The sequence below is a fragment of the Jatropha curcas genome, chromosome 2 (assembly GCF_041381405.1).
Source record: "Jatropha curcas cultivar XTBG-Jc1 chromosome 2, XTBG_Jcur_1.0, whole genome shotgun sequence".
Taxonomy (NCBI): domain Eukaryota; kingdom Viridiplantae; phylum Streptophyta; class Magnoliopsida; order Malpighiales; family Euphorbiaceae; genus Jatropha; species Jatropha curcas.
The window spans coordinates 31111416-31133067 of NC_143152.1; the positions used below are offsets into that span (position 1 = coordinate 31111416).

General features: G+C 33.6%; 5 protein-coding genes and 2 non-coding genes across 7 annotated transcripts; 2 read left to right on the plus strand and 5 right to left on the minus strand.

Moving 5' to 3' along the window:
* Window positions 1–1519: 1519 nt before the first annotated feature.
* LOC105647731 (ethylene-response factor C3) lies at window positions 1520–2632 on the minus strand. Its single transcript, XM_012233925.4, has one exon. It carries the CDS (start codon window positions 2623–2625, stop codon window positions 1888–1890), a length of 738 nt encoding a protein of 245 aa, XP_012089315.2. The 5' UTR covers window positions 2626–2632; the 3' UTR covers window positions 1520–1887.
* A 6906-nt stretch (window positions 2633–9538) lies between these two features.
* LOC105647730 (rubisco accumulation factor-like protein) lies at window positions 9539–11214 on the plus strand. Its single transcript, XM_012233924.4, has one exon. It carries the CDS (start codon window positions 9616–9618, stop codon window positions 10972–10974), a length of 1359 nt encoding a protein of 452 aa, XP_012089314.1. The 5' UTR covers window positions 9539–9615; the 3' UTR covers window positions 10975–11214.
* A 215-nt stretch (window positions 11215–11429) lies between these two features.
* On the minus strand, window positions 11430–13501 carry LOC105647729 (peptidyl-prolyl cis-trans isomerase CYP19-3). Its single transcript, XM_012233922.4, has 2 exons — window positions 13391–13501; window positions 11430–12207 (listed from the first exon to the last, which is right to left on the minus strand). The coding sequence occupies exon 2, from the start codon at window positions 12191–12193 to the stop codon at window positions 11669–11671; it is 525 nt and encodes a 174-aa protein (XP_012089312.1). The 5' UTR covers window positions 12194–12207; window positions 13391–13501; the 3' UTR covers window positions 11430–11668.
* Window positions 12408–12529, minus strand: LOC119370911 (small nucleolar RNA snoR86). The gene has a single exon (XR_005178463.1). It is a non-coding gene; the product is annotated as a small nucleolar RNA snoR86 (small nucleolar RNA).
* LOC119370910 (small nucleolar RNA snoR86) lies at window positions 12921–13041 on the minus strand. Its single transcript, XR_005178462.1, has one exon. It is a non-coding gene; the product is annotated as a small nucleolar RNA snoR86 (small nucleolar RNA).
* An 881-nt stretch (window positions 13502–14382) lies between the features above and the next one.
* LOC105647728 (pentatricopeptide repeat-containing protein At3g26782, mitochondrial) lies at window positions 14383–17034 on the plus strand. The gene has a single exon (XM_012233921.4). It carries the CDS (start codon window positions 14534–14536, stop codon window positions 16958–16960), a length of 2427 nt encoding a protein of 808 aa, XP_012089311.1. The 5' UTR covers window positions 14383–14533; the 3' UTR covers window positions 16961–17034.
* Window positions 17035–17897: 863 nt separating this feature from the next.
* LOC105647727 (nucleolar/coiled-body phosphoprotein) lies at window positions 17898–20937 on the minus strand. Its single transcript, XM_012233920.4, has 5 exons — window positions 20657–20937; window positions 19861–20168; window positions 19675–19764; window positions 18436–18824; window positions 17898–18293 (listed from the first exon to the last, which is right to left on the minus strand). Exons 1-5 carry the CDS (start codon window positions 20838–20840, stop codon window positions 18029–18031), a joined length of 1236 nt encoding a protein of 411 aa, XP_012089310.1. The 5' UTR covers window positions 20841–20937; the 3' UTR covers window positions 17898–18028.
* Window positions 20938–21652: the final 715 nt, after the last annotated feature.

Sequence of the window (21652 nt, forward strand, 5' to 3'; positions counted from 1 at the left end):
CTTTGTATAATTTCTACAAAATGGAGCAATTTAGAAGAATAATTCCCATTGTTCAATCTTTTTTTGCTCTGGCCGTCATCAAGATTCATCATCAAATTTACCACCTGAAGTCAACAATTGAATTTTGTGTAACCCCGGAGAGGGGTCATAAGGTCATAGTCAAAGTTTAGGGGGTTACATTTTTTTTTTTTTTTTTAATTCAGGAATTTGGCCAAATTATTTTTCTATCTCACTTTGAGTGGCTCAGTCTAGGCTGAGGTGTGAAAACGAGCGGTTCGATTCTAAATCGAATTGAATTGGAAAAATTAAACATAAAAAATATATCTTGTTTGAAATCGAACTAAATTTATTAATTCGTAAAGTCAGTTGACTTCGATTAGACCAGACCGACCCAGAGAGGAACGTGCCCGCAAGGGCACCACCAGAGCAGAGTAGGTTTAGGTTCACCTACTAAAGAAGAAGTTGAGTATATCATAGCTGACCGCACCAAATATTAAACGACATTGTTAATATATAGAATATAAAACGACACCATCTATCATTACAAGTAAGCCTTGGAAGACAACTCAAGGGGCACAAAAGAAATCTAGCAATAATGGCTCGCATTTTGTGCTTGCAATGATATTGTTTGTTGGAGTTCTGGAGCTGTTCCCCATAACTTGCCCTCACAACCCGATGTTTGCTTTGCGTAATTTCTACGTAATGGAGCTTGCAAGAATGACCCTGCAGGTTAATAAACGTCTGCAATTTAGAAGAATAATTCCTTTTGTTCAATCCTCTTTTGCTCCGGCCGCCGGTGTTCTAGTTGCAGCACCGCCAAATCTTTGAAAAATTTCATGGTTATTATAAATCTATATATTCATACATGTACATCAATATGAGGATGATATATATGAATTTAACTGAACTGGAGATTGATACCAATAATAATAATATGATTTTAAACGGATTTAGTTCCAAATCTGCAGATGCTTATCCTTCTTCTATTTTTTATTTTTTGGTGGTTTTATGAATATTCTTACACAGATTAATTTTATTCTTTGTGTACTAGCTTGTTCTTAAAGTAAGAAGAAGGTCAACGGCCCAAGGCCCATCTTAGGTAACACTAACCCATAAGAATTGATCAAAACTTTCCTATGGACTTCGAATGGGCTAAAGGAAACATAATTCACATGTTCATATAGAATGGCCATCAGAAATTGAGAATTTCTTGTTTGGAACTAAGTAATAAAAAGAAAGAAATTATATATATATATATATATATATAAACTCCATGGTGACATGTCTGTAAAATAACAAAATAGGATACCGGTACGTGGCCTATAGTAGTTGCATGTGGGATCCATTAAGTTTATAAAATGCAAATTATTTTTTTAGAATACAAAAGAATGAAATTAAGTTTGATGCGATATTATGCATTATTGGATGGGTAAATCAATAACTATCACCAACGGTCACAATCCAGCAACTGTACTACACTTAAACTAATAATCACTACATATTATATAAATAATAAATATTAGTGAAAGAAAAGTTGTTCCCTCTTTAATTAATCAAAACGTCAAAGACCACATCATGATTAAACAGCCTTTGCTCGTTCATCATTCAAGAATTTCAAAAAGACGCATTACAATGACATATCCAAAATAAAAAATAACAAGTACAAAATTTATACCAACTAAAAAAAAAAAAAAAAGAAAAAAAAATCTTTGGACTGGTTTTAAACAATGCTTTTGCATCTGAAGCAGTCAACGAATCGAATAAGCTAATAGTTCAGATTCAGAAGTCTGAGTATTAGTGGATAAATGGGTAAATTTTTTAATTTGATTTACCTTTTCTATTTTGAAAATAAAAATGGAAAAGGAAAAAAAAAAAAAAATGTGAAAGTCACCAAGAAGTAGCATTCTCAGAGATGGTTAGAAGCTCTTCCAAGTACTCAGCACCTAAATCTTCCAACACCACTACATTTTCCATTCTCATATCTTCTTTACCTTTCTTTTTCTTGCTTTCTGCTTTTCTTTTCATCGAATGTCTTTTTTTCAATTCAAGAACCGGAGAATATCCTTCCTGGAATTCATACTTCATTTCTTGAAGTGATTCATAAACTTTCTCAATGGGAAAATTCAATATAGCCGTTGAACCTCTCATTGCTAATGCAGCTTGATCATAAGCTAAGGCTGCATCCTCAGCTTTATCAAATGTTCCTAACCAAACTCTAACTCCATTTCTCGTCGAATCTCTGATTTCCGCCGCATATTTCCCCCAAGGCCGCTTTCTTACTCCTCGATAAGCAATTTCTTGAATAGGTTCGTCTTGATAATTATTAGAGTCTGCTGAGTTAACCTCGCTGTAGTTCATATTAGCAGAGAAGGTGGGTGCCTCATTAAGGACGCCGAACAGAAACATTTCTTCGGAGTCATTTTCATTGTACGGAAGAGGTTGGCTGCAGAAAGATTCGAGAGAACTAAAAGAAGAAGATGATTCAGGGGAAAATTGAGAGTAGGTTTGGTATGAGAAGAAAGAGGAATCCATTTCTTGAAATTTTTCGAATGTAATGTTACTAATTATGTGTAATATTGTCAGTGAGGAGAATTGGGTTTGAAGGCAAATGGTATATATAGGCATAATAAAAGGAGAAAGGGAAGATGACAATTCAGGAGGAAAGGAAATGAAGATACCGGCAATAAAAGGGACAGGATATTCGATTACATGAATACAGAAAGTGGCGGGCACTTTCATCAAACACAAATATGTGTATGGTCGTTAATGGGACTCATTAAGGAGTTAATGCACGTGAGTCAAAATGGTCCATGTGGGGTATGGCGGCTAGGTCAAATGAGGATATCATTAGTGACGTCAGCTTGGTGATTTCATTTGGGTTTGGGGGCTTGATGGTGGCTACTCCTCCTCGAAGGGGCCTCAGCCTCATCCACTTGGCACATTATTGGTTCTTTAATCGTCATAAATATGCTTTGTCCTGCAACTTGTTCTAATTCAGGGTTATCTCGTAGTCCTTGTTGCTGTGGACATTTCATATTAGGTGTAAAAACATATAGAACAACGTGTGTAGTTTTATTTAAAAGAAAAATTAGTATTACCTTCGAGAATAATAATCCAATAATAGGTTTGGGATAGACTACCAAACATAAAATCTATTAAAACGAATAAAGACTCTAGCTAGCTACGAGATAAACTTTCATATATAAAGTTTAATATTTATTACTTGTGCGGTTTGATAAAGTAATCACAGAATCGTTGTTTTGCCTTATTATACATTTTTGGCATTTCATAAATAGATGCAATTAGTTTTTGAAGAAGGCTTTAAGTTTTTTCTCGTTAACAAATCGATTAAAATTTATTATTTGAGTTTGATCAATGTTATATTTTACTAAATTAAATCAGAGTGAGATTCGATTAAATATAAATTGCAAATTAAATCCATTTTAAATCCGTCAAACCAATTATCTTATGAAATTACATTAGACAGATTCCTAAAATCATGAAAAATATAAACAAAGAAGAGATGCTTTGAATGATTTATAACCTGTAAATTCATTAAATGGTGCAAAGCTTAATTATTATTATCCATTTGGAAGGGAAATCCAAATCCTTGACTGGGAAATGGGTTGAATTTCTTTTATTCAAAGACCATGGCTTCATAGTATATTAATTGGATCCATCTCTTCCAATTTCTTCTCTTAGACTGTGTTGTTATTATTTGGTCTTTGATAATGTCTTGACCAAATTGTTGATTGTTGATTCATACTTGAGAAGTGGCATTTTTTAAATATTTTCTCGTATTCGAAAAGTTGAATCTTGCACGAGTGCTTCATTTTAATATTATTAGTTGGTGCAATTATATTTCAAAGAATGTTTTACTGATATCCACAGAGATTAGAGATTTCCAGTTTCAGTAACCATCAATGGAAAAATTTTCTTACATATTCAACAACCCAAAATCTTCTTCTTCTTTTCTTTAACCATTCAAACTCAGAAGAAGAAGAAAAAGAAAGATTACGAACAGGATCAATGATTAATCTAACTGCTTTGACGAGAAACATCAAGTGGGACACACTTCTTCCTTTGCTTCTTAATCCACAGGATGATGTCATGAAAATCAACAGATAATTAGACTAAACTCTAATTAAAGATATTGTTAATCATTTACTGTATCCCACTAATAATTACAAAATTTTAATTAAATAAAACAAAAACAAGAATCTATATATAAATCATAAAGAAAGATTGGCCATCGGCCCATCCCTATATATATATTTTCATTTCTTCTGGATAAGTGCATGAACCTATACAATTCTTCTTTTTGCCATCTACAATTTCGTAGCTACTTAAAATTTTGCAAGTGGATTTATATATAAATAAAAAAAAATTACTGCTTTAGACATCAGAGCATTATTTATTATCTTTTTTGTTTTAATTTCTTGATCTGGACAAAGATGTTTGGCATAGTCAAAGGTTATTTGTTTTTATTAGTAAAATAAAATTACGAGCTCAAAGTTTGGTTCATTCCCCTTAAGCGTAAGCACACAGAAAATGCACACGTACGCTTGCTCATTTATTTACATTTTATTTAATTTTCTAAATCAAAAGATGTCTGGTGGTAGTATTATATATTTCTTTTTAGATATGTTAATTTTTTTTTAAGCTATCTTTCTTATATTATACTAGAAATATAGAAAAGGAAGGGGTCAAAAAAGTTTAGTCTAAAGCTATCTTTCTCTTTGTCTGTGCGATATAGTAAGGCTACATACTAAATGTATTATTTTAACTCAATGAGTATCTGGTATTCTAATGTTAAAATAATTATTGAAGGTACAAGCTCCATAAAAATGAGTTCTTTAATCATTAAATTTTAAATGATTGTAATAAATATGATTATTATTAAATGAGTTCTTTAATCATTAGAAAAATAATTGTTTACATATATAAATTTAGAAACATTATAAATATTTTAAAATATTTAAAAAATAAATAACATGCAAATAAAATGAGACGGAAAGTATTTAATTGGTTTAAGAATTTTGAGCAATTGAAATTTAATGACTAATTATTGAATCGGTTGAGAATTTAATACAACAGTTAAAATTTTAATTATATAAATTTAAATTTTGATTGTTTGAGTTTAAAATGTTATTTTTTCTAGTATTATTTTATTAAATAAATGTAAATTAAAAATTATTAATAAGGTGTAAAAGATATGAAAAATGAGAAGTCTTAATATCAAACCTTGAAGAATAAAAAAATGTAAATGAAAAACTAAGACAATTTATGAAATACCAAGTTCTTAGGCTGTCCTTAGATTAAAAAAAAAAAAAAAAATCCATTGCAGTTGCCCTAGTAACTAGGTCTTATATAGGCCTGCCAAACAATTACATTACTAATATTAACAAGATTAGCCCTCGTGCTTGTCTTTTAAAATAACTTTATTATATATAATATAATTATTTAAATACAGAAATATGATTTGTTGAAAATTCAAATCAAATGATACACGTAAACCAGACTAACCCAGCCATAGAATGCTTTTGCTAGTATAACTAAGAATATTAATTAATTAATTAATTAATTAATTTGTCTAACAATATACGATTAACATGTAGAAATTTAATGTTCATACACTTTTCATGGTGTATTTCATATTTTTTTAAAAGACAAATCTCATTTTGGAAATTTGTAAATATTCCTTTCTATCAATATTTTTTTTTTTTTTTTGAAATTATAGCTCATATTTTATTAATAAAAATCAGGAAAAACTTAGCATAAAAAATCAATTTTAACTCAGACCAATAGCTCTATCCCATACACTCGAATATAGAATCAAAATAGCTCTATCCCGGACAGCAATAGCCTCAACAACTTTAGGAGAGTGATATCCAAGAGTCCAAGAAGAGTAGCCACAAACAAAGTGACCTGATGAATTGCGAACAACAGCTCCCCAAGCAACCTTCCCTTCCGATGCCATAATAGCCCCATCCACCGTGCAAGATACCCTTCTAGACCAGGCCAGATCCAGCTATGGCCACCACCCGATCCAACTGTCCATCTAGACCCAGTATGAAGTTGGACAAAGATCTGGAACTCTCGCCAATCGCTCAGTTCCCGAAGAACATGAGCAACCACTACAGACCACGTTAATTTATTATTTCAAAACAACTGATTTCGAAACTGTCAAAAGTAATAAACTAAGCTGCTGATTTCTATAAATATTTTTTACAAATTAAATTTATAATTTTATAAAAATTATTTACCAAATTCAAGCGTACCGTATGTATGAATTATGATACTAAATTTTTAAATGTTTAATGTTTACTAAATTTACTAGATAGATATGATTGAGTTCATATTAATTTTTTGACCTATCCACCAATTCATTCATGTGTTTAACTTTTTGGACACAGCCAAGCTGAAATAAAATTTGCACGAGCTAGCATTATTCTTATCCACTCAAGGAATCTAACTTAGTGGAACTTTATTTGAGTACCTTGAGGACTATGTTCCATCATATGTCTCAAATTTATGAATTTTAAACAAATTTTTATAAAAGCTCAAAAAAGAATTTCAAATGTAATTTTTCTGGTCAAATCTATAAATCATCCTTATATTCATATAAAAAATTGTGGGACACTTAATTTTACAAGAGACTTATTAATCAATTTTGGTAATATTGCATACCTCTTTGTATTAATTATAGTAGTCTCTTTTTAATATTTTTGGCATTTACATATAAATAATTGATTTTGATGTATGGTTGCACAACTTTTTAAAGAATAATTTTTTCAATTTCAACTATTAAATAAGTATTTAATTGATTTAAATTTAAAAGTTAGAGTGTTTAATAGAAAAAATTTACAAATTTAAACAGTTAAATAAATGTAATTTTATAAATTGAAATATTCAATAGATCAAAATAAAAGTTAAAAGTACCACTTGACTTTTTGCATAAAATACAGAGATGGATCTTGAGCTCATTCAAAACTGTTAGAAAAAACTTTCATAACTTATTTTAATTCATAATAAAATAATTAAATGACTTACAATCGAATGGACAGTAAACTTTAAATTGTGAATTTTGGTAGTAATGTATGAAACAACGACAAGTGTTTGGAAAGGTGGTCAACATTATTATGCAAATATTATAAGGGATGTAGTGATGATTGTGACTTTGCTGTCTCTTTTGGTCAAACAAACATATTTTGGAATTTCCAGAATGTTTTGAAAGTCTTTGGATTTATAATGGACGTTCACACACACACACACACACACACACACAGCTTTGGTCAAAAACTTCAATATGGCTTATGAAAATAGAGGAAACATAATTTATTTTAAGGATGAAATCAACATCCTTAATCCTCAATTACCTTTTTAAGTGAATGGAAAGAGAAATTCAAAGGAAGTATAGACCTCTTTATGACTTTTAACATAACTCCAAGTCTCTTAAGAGGGATAGTTAGTATCAGTTAGCATTCGAATCAAATAACTTGATTCTGAGATAATCAGAGAGGGATCTGGTATGCTTCAAATCTTCAACCACTGGATCAAACTATCTTGAGCATTGAGAGGCCTATTTTGTAGCCTCGTGAATATAATTTTTTTTTTTAAAAAAAGAAAAAAGAAAAATCCTATCCAAGCATATTGAGAATGCTATATAGGTCTTGTTTACCTAACTTGTTTTCCAAGCTAAAAACTTTCACCATTTTGCAGTCAAATGCTAGCCATTCTTTTTTTTTTTTGTTAATGTCTAATGTAAAAGAAGTTCTGGGAAATAAATTGAACATTAACAAGTAGATTCTACGTTATGAATCAAACCGAATTAAATCAATTATATTGAAAACTGAATTCAATTAACAGAACTATATAAAATAACCGAATGAAATGAACAAACTAAACTAAACACTAACTTCTTTTAAAATCTCACATTAAAAAAATCATATACTAAGTTGTGTAAGTTCAAAGCTTTGTTTAGTTCGATAATTATGGATTCTAATATCCAACCCAAACATTCGCGTCTACCCTTCAACTTAAATATTATAGAATTTTAAAGTAAATAACAAAAATATTATATTAGCCACACAAAAGTATAATTAAAGGATTAATTTGTTTCATAAAAGAATATGAAACTAAAATCACATGCATTGAATAACTATTCTATTTTTTTTATCTAAAATGTAAAATACTTATTCCATAAATCTCAACGCGTGTGTATATATATATATATATATATATATATATATATATATATATTTAGACGAACAATGCTTGACCATATAAATGTTTGTGAAGTACATAAATTCACAAATAAGTGAAAAATAATAATTTCATAAATAGAATAATTACTTAATTACGATATTATGTTATCATGTGAGCTAAACAAAAGCAAATATAATACAAAAATAGCAAGGTGCATGCATCTTTTCCCCCCTAGCTGTCTTTTACTAAATCAATATATAGGTTCTTTGTACCAAAATGGGGAAGAAAAAACAAAATGAAGAGGTTCTTAAAGATTAATATTAATCAAAATAATAACAGTTACGAGCTTCAATTATGAATTATGAGAAAAACGAAAGCTACCCATCTACAAAATATTCAGAACTTGATCAATAATTGCAGCTATTGGCGGACTGAAAAAATTCTGGCTTTTGCATTATACATATTATTAACGTGATGAAATATGCATGCATCAAAATTGACGAGCGACCTTACCCATATGGACTGACTAATTTTTCATTTTTTCTTATTATTTTGGTATTTCTTTGTTTAATATCTCAAAAAGATGTCAGTGTTTATGGCAACCATCCAACTTGGTTTGACCAAATCTCCAATCCAAACAAATTTTAATTTCTATTCTCTCATATTATGACCATTTAATTTCAAACGGCTGCACATTTAATTTCATTGTGGTCTTGTTTTTTTTTTCAGCGAAATGGGATTTTGTAGGTCTTTTTCCACTCTAAATTATGTTACGTAAAAGTTGTTATGATGGGTCAATTTATATTTGACATTTAGAAAATTAATGTTTCCGAAAATATTAAATACTCTTTTCTCTATTCTTATCTGTTGTTTAGTGTTTTGAAAGATGATGAAGGCTGCATTTATTTTTGAAAAATAATTTATCTTTTAGAAAATATATTTGGACTTATGTAAATGGTATCTTCAGGTTAGTTAATCCACATTGAAATTGAGTCATTGCTTTCCAAGAATATTTTTACCCAGTTCAATTTGGTGACCTTTTTATTGTCAGAAAACAAAACAAAACAAAACAAACAGAAAACCTCATTAATTGTGAATTTTATTTTTATTTTTGTTCACAGAAATCCAATGTCCAATTGATGCAGATTTCTGTTTCACCACAGCTAAGCACTGTACATTCCAATCAAAACCGCAATTCCAACAGATCATAAATGGGCTTTATAGAATTTTTTCATTTGCGTTAAATGGGCTCATTCATGAAATTGAATTTCTTCATAATTTTATACTTACGCAGGCCCAATGTACCGTTCATAACCACAACTTCGAAAATATCAAAATTTGCATTTTATCAGATAAGGTGCTCCTTCTTCTTCTTCCTTCCTTTGAACCTCACATCCTCTTCGCACCATGTTCTCTGCAAATGTAAACACCCATGTGCCTCTATCTCTCTACAATTCCAAAAATAAATCATTTTCTTCTTCTTTTCTTAGTCCCAATCCTCCTCTCTTTATTTTCCACTTACCCTCCCCAAAAATCCATCTAAAACCCATATCAGCCACTCTAATACCTTCCTCTCCACCACCTCCGGCTAGTCAACAACTATACCAGCCCTTTAGACCTCCTCCAAATACTCTCCCCCCACAATACCAATCTCTTGACGCTGCCGGCCGACTCGAAATCCTAGCCAATCGGCTTGGTCTCTGGTATGAGTACGCCCCTTTAATCACTTCTCTCATTAGAGAAGGTTTCTCTCCAACATCAATTGAGGAATCTACCGGCATTTCTGGTGTTGAACAGAATCGTTTAGTTGTTGCAGCTCAGGTTCGTGAATCTTTAATTCAATCTAAAACAGACCCAGAAATTGTTGCTGAATTTGATACAGGTGGGGCAGAGTTACTGTATGAAATTCGGCTCCTGAGCGTTTCGCAGCGGGCTGCAGCCGCTCGCTTTCTCATACAGCATAAGTTGGACGCTAAAGGCGCTCAGGATCTAGCCCGTGCTATGAAGGATTTTCCTCGTAGACGTGGGGATAAGGCGTGGGAAGACTTTGACTATACTCTTCCTGGAGATTGTCTATCTTTCATGTATTATAGACAATCTAGAGAGCATAAGGACCTATCAGAGCAAAGAACAAATGCTTTGGAAATGGCATTGGATGTTGCTGAGTCTGAAAAGGCGAAAAATTCAATTTTGAAGGAATTACAGGGGGATAGTGAGGATAAGGATGGTGAAGAAGGGGAAATGGCGGATAGCGTTAGGGTTCCAGTTGTGAGATTGAAACTTGGTGAGGTTGCAGAGGCAAGTAATGTAGTGGTTTTACCTGTTTGTAGAGCAGAACAGATAGAAAAAGAGATTTTGGAAGCTCCGTGGGAATGCAGGACAGAGGGTGAGTTCGGCGTTGTGGTAGCGGAGAAAGGCTGGGAGAGGTGGGTGGTGTTACCAGCATGGGAGCCGGTCGTGGGGTTAGGGAAAGGAGGAGTGGTGGTGGCTTTTCCGGATGCAAGAGTCTTACCTTGGAAAGTGAATAGATGGTATAAAGAAGAGGCTGTTTTGGTGGTGGCTGATAGGGGAAGGAAGGAGGTGACTATAGATGATGGGTTTTACTTGGTAGCTGTTGATGGCAGTGGTGATGGTGGATTAAAGGTGGAGAGGGGTTCTGCGTTGAAGGCAAAGGGTGTGGAGGTCAGTTTAGGGACTGTGGTGACGGTGGTCAGGCCACCGAAAGAGGAGACTGATGATCAATTGCGCGATGAAGATTGGGAGTGAAAAGTTGCAATTTTTTTTATTAAATGGAGGTTTATATTGGTCTTTGATCATACAATTGTAATGAAGGAGGAAACTGGAACTTACCCAGTAGAAGGTACGTATTTTTTCTTCCATTTTGTTGCGAAAAATATTGATGCTGTTGTAATAGTCTACAAATGTAACTCAATTTTTTTTTTTGTTCCTTATGGAACTTTGTAATGCATAAAACTATAAGAGCATTAGAAGAGTTTCATTTGAAAATTTCCCTTTCGCACCTTTCTTGATGTGCCATGGTATTTTAATTGTTGGATCACAGCTGCCATGAGATTCAAGAAGCAGGACAAGTATAAATTATTGATAGCGTACCACTTCTTTCCAGTTTTAGTTGATTATATAAAAATTATAGATAATCAATTCTCATTTTCTTGGCTAATATTATTATGGAAATATAGCAACAGTGCTCCTTACAAATAATGTACTGTAATGATCTTCAATGAGAAATGATTATTTTCACAGAAAAGACTAAATCCTGTACATGTTAACCAGGGTGCTGCTATTAAAACAAATTTGCAGGCAGGCAGGCATCAAATGAATCTCCGAGCCTATCATAATATACATGGTTCTTCTCAAGTCTTAACATAAACCTACAATACAGCAAATTGTAATCCAAGAACCTCCTTTATTGAATTATATTTTGAAGTCATATACTGTCTCATCAATTCTCTGCTATTTGACCACAATCTTCGATGACAACAGGTTTTGAAGTGCTTCCACTAGCTGAACCAACCTTCTCCATTTCCTTGACCACACTGTAGCCTTCCACGACTTTCCCAAACACAACATGCTTACCATCCAACCACTCGGTTTTCTCCGTAGTAATAAAAAACTGAGAACCATTTGTGTTAGGCCCAGCATTTGCCATTGAAAGAAGACCAGGCGCTGTATGCTTTATCTTGAAGTTCTCATCCGCAAACTTTGTGCCATAGATTGATTCTCCTCCAGTTCCATTCCCTCTTGTGAAATCTCCACCTTGGCACATGAATTTGGGGATTATTCTGTGGAATACTGAACCCTTGTAATGCAAGGGCTTGCCAGATATTCCAAGACCTTTCTCGCCAGTGCAGAGAGCACGGAAATTTTCTGCAGTTTTTGGAGTAACATCAGAAAAGAGCTCCATAACAACACGACCTGCTTTCGCCTTGCCAATAAGAATGTCAAAGAAAACCTTTGGGTTTGACATTTTCAATTCAAATCCTGTTATCCATCAAAAGGTGAGGCATGTCAGAGACCAGAATCACAAGCATACAGTAATTTGATCCCAATATACACATATCACACACGTGCTTATACATGGAGTCTCCCTAAAACAGAAAACTCAAAATCCATAAAGCATATAGTTACATTCTCTCGATTGTTACAATTTTAACTAAGAGTTTCAAGTTTGAAAATGAAATAATGTAGCAACTTGTTCGAGGCCATGATCAAAATGAAATTGAAACTTGACAGGCACGGAGAATTGCTATTGCTATTGCCAACCTTCAAGCAAAAACACGCCATTTTTTTGACGCCCTTGCTCTGCAAATTGGCTTTATAAAAATAAAATGATACAGAAAAGAAGCAAATCCTTGAAATGCTTTTGGGTTCAACATTTTAAATTATCCAACTCCAAGACAAGCAATTTTAATAACTGCACTCAGTATCTACCCTAAAAAAGCCGCCTAACACTTTCTATTAACATCCAACAATCACCGGAACTTATACAAAAAACCATCAATATTTGAAGCTCTAGAACTTAATTTCCAACATGAATTTTGAACAGAACTAGGTTGATTCATCAGCTAATAATCCCAATTAAACTTGAAAGGACACTGTAAAATTCACAACAAATTGAATAAAAAATAAATATTAAAAATGCATAGTTTCTTTTACCAATTCATTTTGAAAAAGTAACTGTAATAAGTTAAAAAAATGTAGCAACTTGTTCGAGGCCATAATCAAAACGAAATTGAAAGATTTGATAGGCACGGAGAATTGCTATGTTATCGCCAACCTTCAATGCAAATTTCGCCATTATCGACGCTCTTGCTCTGCAAATTGGCTTTCTAAAACAAAAAAATTTTTGGAAAAAGAAAACATTCCATACAAAACACACATCGTAAAGTCCATGGACGATTTTGATGAATGCTATTGCATCATAAAATGTACATCATCCAGCGTAAAATCCTCAAGCAAAATAGAAAGAAATATCATGAGGGTGTTATTTGGTGGATGAATTAATGATATTGCACAGGTTTTGAGCTCGCAGAGTTTTCGGTATAATCACCTACAAGCCTTCGATATGTGCTAAACTGCTAAAAGAACCACTTATACATGTATATAAGCACGAAATGTAAATAGCAAAAACAGAAACGGAAAATAACGCAGAGAAAGAGTTCACCTTTGGGTGAGACTGCTACTGGGGAAGCTGCTGGTTGAAGAGATGAGGAGTAGGGTTTTAGATGAGAATTATATAGGCTGAGAAGATGGAGATTTAGGGTTTTATTCTTTGTTGATATGCTGCCCCTGATTTTTTATATAATTTCAAACTTGCCATTATATGCATATATTTTATTTTAATATATTTAAAAAATACAGTAAAATTTTAAATGAATTTCATCAACTAAATTTGGATTAATTTAATAGGATTACATATATATTTTTTTGAAAATATTCATTAATAATAATATTGAGAAAAATAAATATATAAATTTATTGTTAATAGCTAACAAAGTTCGTTGATATTTTAAATGACCAAAAAAATTCATATTCTTTTGAACAATAAAACTAAAATTAAAAAAAAAAATACAATATTCGATCTTCCAGCTTAGATTTGTTCTTAACAAAAGATATAAATTTTCATAACAGCACCTATTCCGTTAAGTGATTTGGACGACAAAATAATAACTTTTCTGAATCTTCTATATTTGTATTGTTTTTCTAACAATTTACAACATATAACGAACACAAATGAATTTACCCCATTATGTCTCAATAGCATCAATGGAGGAACATGCTCCACTACCAGATAAGTTTATGTCACTATTATATCTCCATAGCATTAATGGAGAAATATACCGCATTACCAAGCTCTATTAATTAAAGATTCACGCTTGTAAATTAAGATTTAAGGTCTCTAATTAAATAAAATCAAATATCATATTATTTTAATTAGTAATAAACCCTCACAATAAAAGGACTATCCTCATAAAAAAGGGAGATAAACTTTAAAAATATAGACAAAATAATAATAACAAAACCAAAAAAAGAAAAATCTATCGTAGAGAAAAATAGATATGAATTTATTAAAGAAATTTTGTTAAAATGAATAAAAGATTAAAAGTAAAAAGAAGCGAAGCGAAAAGGTTAAACGGCGGCCCCCAACATAAAATTAGGGCTAAATCACTAAAGAGAAAAGAGAGAGAATGACCGAAAAAAAATATTGTGCTTGACTGGATTTAACAGGATTATATGAGAATTAAGAAATATCTTAAACAGTTTGGGCATTGTCCATGCCCATTCGTCCAGCCAAGGTGTAAACATCATGGAAGTGCCTTTGGTCACTGCCAAATCTTCTTCCCTCCTCCCTTCCACAATCCAAAAACTCCAAGCACCCACCTTTCTTCCTCTTTATCCTCCACCTCCTGCTTCCACATACAGATTAATTTCACGTCCACATGAAAACAAACACCTGCAGAACTCGTCTCCACCTCCAAATAATTCCCTATCCCTTGACCAGACAAAGCAAATCCATGCCCACCTGATTAAAACCGACTTCAATCCCACTTACAAATTTTCCCTCCATCCTTTTAAAGCCCAATTAAGCCCTCAAGCTCTCTGCAATCTACTTATAACTTCCTATATTAAAAACAACGAACCCAGGAAGGCAATATACATATATGCTTATTTACGGAATGTAGACTATGAAGTGGACAATTTTACTGTTCCATCAATTCTTAAAGCTTGCTGCCAAACCTCAATGACCCATTTGGGGAAAGAAATTCATGGTTTTGCTATTAAAAATGGAATCTTTGGTGATGTCTTTGTGTGTAATGCTTTAATGCAAATGTACACTGAATGTGGGTGTTTAGCTTCTGCACGGTTACTGTTTGATACAATGCCTGAGAGAGACGCTGTTTCCTGGAGTACAATGATTAGAAGCTATAGTCGGAATAGATTGTTTCATGAGGGGTTAAAAACTATAAAAGATATGCTTTTTTGGAATGTTAAGCCTAGTGCAGTTGCTATGGTTAGCATGGTTAATCTGTTTGCGGACCTTGAGAATATTAAGCTGGGGAAAGAAATGCATGCTTATGTTATAAGGAATAGCACTGATGAGAAAGTGAGTTTGTCCTTAGTTACTTCTTTGATTGACATGTATGCCAAGTCCGGAAATTTAACATCTGCAAGAATCCTTTTTGATGGGTTCCGTAAAAAAAGCATTGTTTCATGGACTGCTTTGGTTTCAGGCTATATTAGGTCCAATAATTTGGAAGAGGGTGAAAGGCTTTTTATTGAAATGACTAAAGAAAATATTGTTCCCAATGAGATCACAATGTTAAGTATGATTATTGCTTGTGGGTTCGTAGCGGCTTTAAAATTGGGCAAGAAACTACATGCCTACATTTTGAGAAATGGGTATAAAATGAAATTTGCTCTAGCTACTGCTTTGGTTGACATGTATGGAAAATGTGGTGATTTAAGAAGTGCAAGGGATTTGTTTGATAGCTTGGAGCATAAAGATGTTATGACTTGGACTGCTATGATTACGGCATATGGACAAACTGGGTTTATTGATGATGCTTTTGATCTCTTTGTACAGATGAGGGATCACAAGGTGATGCCAAACGAAGTGACAATGGTCAGCCTTCTTTCTCTATGTGCAGAAGCTGGAGCCCTTGACATGGGCAAGTGGATTCATGGTTACATTGACAAACAAGGTGTTGAAATAGATGTAATACTGAAAACTGCTCTGGTAGACATGTATGCTAAGTGTGGAGATATAAATGGAGCTCAGAGGCTGTTCAGTGAAGCAAAGTTTCGAGACATCTGCATGTGGAATGCTATGATGGCCGGATATGGAATGCATGGCTGTGGTAATGAAGCCTTGAAACTCTTTGCACAAATGGAGAGACTAGATGTAGAACCAAATGATATTACATTTATTGGAGCCTTGCATGCTTGCAGTCATGCCGGATTAGTAGCAGAAGGAAAAAGACTGTTCGAGAGAATGGTCGATGACTTTGGTTTGAATCCAAAGGTTGAGCATTATGGATGTATGGTGGATCTTCTTGGTCGTGCAGGACAACTTGATGAAGCGTATGAAATGATTCAAAGGATGCCAATGACGCCTAATATTACCATATGGGGTGCTCTGCTTGCCGCCTGCAAGCTTCATAAAAATCCTAACTTGGGGGAATTAGCAGTAAGAGAGCTTCTTGCGTTGGAACCCCAAAATTGTGGCTATAAAGTTCTCATGTCAAATATATATGCTGCAGCAAACAGATGGAATGATGTTGCAGGAGTGAGAAAAGCAATGAAGGACACTGGAATTAAGAAAGAACCTGGTGTCAGCTCAATTGAAATTAATGGATCAGTTCATGATTTCACAATGGGAGACATGTCACACCCTCAAATTGAGAAAATTAGTGAAATGCTAGTTGAAATGTGCAAGAAAATAAAAGAGGCAGGATACCTGCCAGACACATCTGTGGTGCTACAGAATATTGATGAGGAAGAGAAAGAAACTGCAGTTAACTACCACAGTGAGAAGTTGGCCATGGCTTTTGGACTCATTAGTACAGCTCCAGGCATTCCAATTCGAGTTGTGAAGAATCTTCGAATTTGTGATGATTGCCATACAGCAACTAAGCTACTGTCAAAGGTTTATGGGAGGATAATTGTAGTGAGGGACCGTAATAGATTTCACCATTTTAGTGGAGGATTGTGTTCTTGCGGCGATTATTGGTAGCCATATAAGAAGTATACAGCAAAATGTATCATTAATTGATTTTTTATGTATATAGATTGTAATTACAGTGAAGATATTGCTCGTGTTAAATCTATTATATGTAGTTCTTCTAACTGTTTAGCTGAACCAGCAGCTCGCATGTCTTCTATTCTGCAAATCTCCAATATATATCAAATTTACATGATGATAATATCATCTTACCATGTTTATGAAATTCTTTGATTACATTAGACGCCGAAAACAAATGAAATTGAAACTTTGCAGCATTGTGAAAAACGAAACCCGCTTTTTCACATACTGGAGAGTAGTCAAGGCCTTGTTATTTCCCTTTGCCTTTTGCTACGTTTGTCTTTATTGATTGCACTTCACTTTTTTTTTGGGGGGGGGGGGGGGGGGGACATCTTTAATCCTAGGGTATAATAAATCGAGCCAAGCTTTAACTTTAGCCCAATAGGCTTGCCCAAGCTTGGAGTTTGGCTCAATAGAGTCAATAGAGTTGCTAGGCTTGAAGCTTGAACTTAGAAATTTTGAACGTGCGCTTGACTCGATAGATGCTTGAGGTCAGCTCAAACTTAATTCAAGACTAGAGTTCAATTCATCCCAAACTTATTTATTTCAAGCTAATAAGCTTTCTTTGAGCAAAATATTCTTAGGCTCGAGCTTCACTCAATTTGTTAAACAAACTGGCCCGAGCTCAAGCTTTTTCTTTTCGAGCAAAATATCATTAACCGTATGCTAAACAAACTGGCCCGAGCTCTAACTTTTTCCGAGCTGAGCTCAAATAACTTGCGGGTCTGTGCAGCTCATCTACACCCATGTAATCCCTACTTTTAACACCATAAAAGATGCCTTGCTATGGTCAGCTACTACCACAGTGAGAAATTTTAGTTTTTATTTTTTGGAAACAAAGGCAAACAAACATAACAGGTAATGCATATACTAAGATAATAGTGGGAGAGAGTGTTGTGCATATATTGGAATAAGCAGAAAGTTCACTGGAAATTTCAATTTGTTTTCTGGGTGTTAGTTGTCATCAGAATTGCTGTATTACAATATCAAACAAGGCATTTAACCAAGCCACTGTTGAGCACGACGATCCCCACTGCCCCCAACAGAATGCCGAATGCTAATTTTCTCCGTTGAATATTTTTGTTGAAGCCATTCAAAGGCAGTCACATCAAGTTTACCATTAATTGATTTCCCTTGTTTTCTGCGGTTTTGCTGTTCCCGAATAGAAGCCCATAATTTGTCTATAGCGTCCCTTTGTCGAGATGTGAACCTTGCAACATTATCAAAGGCATGCTTTACCAAAATGTCTATCACTGTTTGGCACCTGAAAAGAAAACAAGTGATCTCTTCAATAAAAAACCAATACAAGTATGTGATCAGCTGCAAGAAAGATAGAGAGACAGAACAATGATGCCAAATAATAACAAAACTGTGATTGATAAGTAGCAATTAGGGAAGAAAGCTACCATGGAGTTTTATAACGACGAGCAGCAATCTCTAAACAAATAATCAAAGATTCTCTCTGTGATTTGAGGAATCTCCTATTCTCTTCCTCCTCCTCCTCCTCCTCCTCCTCCTCCTCCTTCCTCATCTTGGTAACTGCATCTTTCTTTCCCTTTGCCCTTTCATCTTTCTTTGCTGTACTTATCAAAGCATCAAGCCCAAATGGATCAGATTCATCCTTCTTAGTTGCCTCAGCTGAAGCACCTGAAGATAACTCCTGCTTGTTTTTACTGTCTCCATCAGTTGTTCCTGTCTCGTCTTTCAGGGCTGCAGCTTCTTTGATGTCCTCATCCTCAGTTGCAATTGGAAGATTAGTTATGGCTTCTTTTATCCGTCCAGCTGCTTTTGAGAACTGCATGAAAGTCCATAAACATATTAACACAAAAGGACTTTCAGGCAAGATTGAAGCTCTTACGGAAATTCTTATTAGTTATTTCCATGTTAACATGGTTTTGTCCAAAATACAAAAAAGAAAAGGACAGAAACAAAATGTTATCGTAATCACAAGTTAGCTTTCAATAATTGTAGTCCCAGATGTTTCAATTACAGCACAACAATCTTAAGCAAAATCTGTATTTTCCTGTTACAAAATAGATTTGGTTCCATACATTTATTAAATACACACCCTAATACTGCTCAACCGACTGATGCCTTTAAGTGATTATCAATTGTTACATGATCATGCAGCAGTGTCCATCGCAGATGTTTATATGCATATGCCCATATTCCCATTGTTGATGTTTAACAGCATATTTAGCAAATGAAAACGAGTGTGTTATGATATATTTTCATATAATATTTGAGAATGGAAAGAGCTAGAATGGTCTGTGCTGTTGGACATGAGACATCCTTATGATAACACACCAATATCATTCTTAGCATGAATGTCAATTTTCAGACAGCAGAAGGTACAAAAGTGAAAAAGGGCCCATCTTATTTTCAACTTTGGCTTCCCAGGTTGAGGCAGCCCCAGAATTCTATAAGACTTCAAACGTTATGTCCTTAATGTGGCAACAAAATATCTTCTTACTATTCCAGTGCATGAATGCAGAAAAAGAGCAAACATGATTAAAGGCACAAAGGTACTACACAACCAAAATTCTATAAATTAGTTAAGCATGCTTGAAGTTGAAGGTAAATACTTATTGCTGTCATCAGTAAATAAGTTAAAATGCAAAACTGAATACAAGTAAAATGCCTACCACAAAGCTGTCATCAGTGAACAAGTCGTTTGCCACCACTGCCTTAATTGTCCATGTAGCTAATTGATGCTTCTGCTTCATATTGAGGCACTGCGAAGAGAAAATATAGTAAGACAGACCTCAAAGGTGAAATTTTCCTTAAGAAGACAAATTCATCTGCATATTGAAAGCAAACTACATACTCACTTCAGCAGCATCTTGTGCCACTGAAAACAAGGCATGATAATCTGCCCGCACAGAAGGATCATTACAAGTGGTGGTCGAAGACATTGCAGCCTCAAGTATGGCAAAGAAGCAGTCACTAGTCCCTGGCTTTACACTTCCAGCCTGAATTAGTTGTATGGCAAGCTTAGAAGCCTTTGCAAACTTCGTAGGATTCTTAATATGTGATGTTATCTTCTGCATAGCCTCTACTAGTTGTGTTTCTGAGGCATCTGTTGTGGTTTTAAACCTCAATCGTTTTTCCGATGGAATGACCTTTACAGGTGCAATATCTGAAAATAACAACTCAAAGTTTAAAACAAAACAAGAAAAGGGATTCTCTTTATAGTAAAAATGTTAACAACTTTTCAGGAGCATCCTTGCTCTTGGAAAACTGAACTATGCAAGATGGATTCTTGCTTCTGTAGTCCTATATAATTAGAATTCCTTTACAAAGCTCCAAACTTTTTATGTTTTCTTTTCATCCCCAATAATCTCAGTGGCGAATATGCTCTACCCTTTATTGTAAACCAAAAAAAAGGGAAATCAACTAAACCCGTTCTCCTCTAAGCATACCAAAACAAGTAAATGCAGAAAAACACACTTATACAAACACCTGAACACTTTATAATCTCAATTCAGCTCATACAAAATGCAAGTAATCAGCCAAGATTTAAAAAAAAAAAAAAAAAAAAAAAAAAAAAAAAAAAAAAGAAGACTGAGAAATAAGATTAAAACAGATACAAATAATACTGGAAGTTTGTAGGGTTTTTTGAGGTACCTTCTGGGTCAGGGTTAGATTCGATTGGCTTGGGGCGTTTGAGGGCACTTTTCAAAATTGGGGTTGGAGCTGGTGGTGGTGGTGGAGATGGTTCTCTGTTATTTGAAGTAATCTCTTCTACTTGTTGATTTTGTTCCTGTTGATTGGAAGGAGGTGGTAGGCCTTCGAATAGATTATCACCCATCTCTCTCTCCACCGCTCCCTCCTGCACGCAGCTATGGATTCTCAGAACTCTCTTTCCTCGAGGAAAAGTTCAAACCCATTATTTCTTCTTGTTTCTTTAATTTTTTTCCATTGAAGAAGATGACGATGATATAATGGGCCAAACGAAGCCCATTTTTTTGTTACTAAAGCCTATTCATTTAGGCTTACAATGGGCTTCAACTCGAATAAGTTGTAATAAAAAGTTATTAAATAATTCAAGGGCATAAATTTCATATGTACATATATAATATCCATGTTAAATTAAAAATCCCGCAAGTAAAGAAATATTTCCCTCCTAATTAAAAAAAAAAAAATCAAAATCAACAAAAGAATTAAGAAATTGTTTGGATTAGTAAATGTGAAGTCATCCATGAAAGTTTATATTTTTATTCTTTGGTTAGAAATAAAGTTCATACTTCATAGATTAAAGCCTGTTACATAAAATAAAACAATGTTGTTTAAATTCCATTATGAATAAAAATAATAATAAAATTACTAATTGACAATTAAATTAATAGAAGTAGACTGCATCTCCAAACGAACTTTATTATAAAATTAAAATGATAAAATTAAGATTATATATTATCATATTATTATTTATCAATCAGTAATCGTAATGAATAAATAATAGAGTAGCAAGAAGTGGGAGATCTCGAGTTCGAGTTTTTTTTGGTTACTTTCATCAAATTTGATAAATACAAAAAGAGTTACACCTATTATATAACTTTCAGTATTATTTCGGCACATCAAACTTTTTGATGAATAAAAAAAATAAAGAATATCGTAATGTAA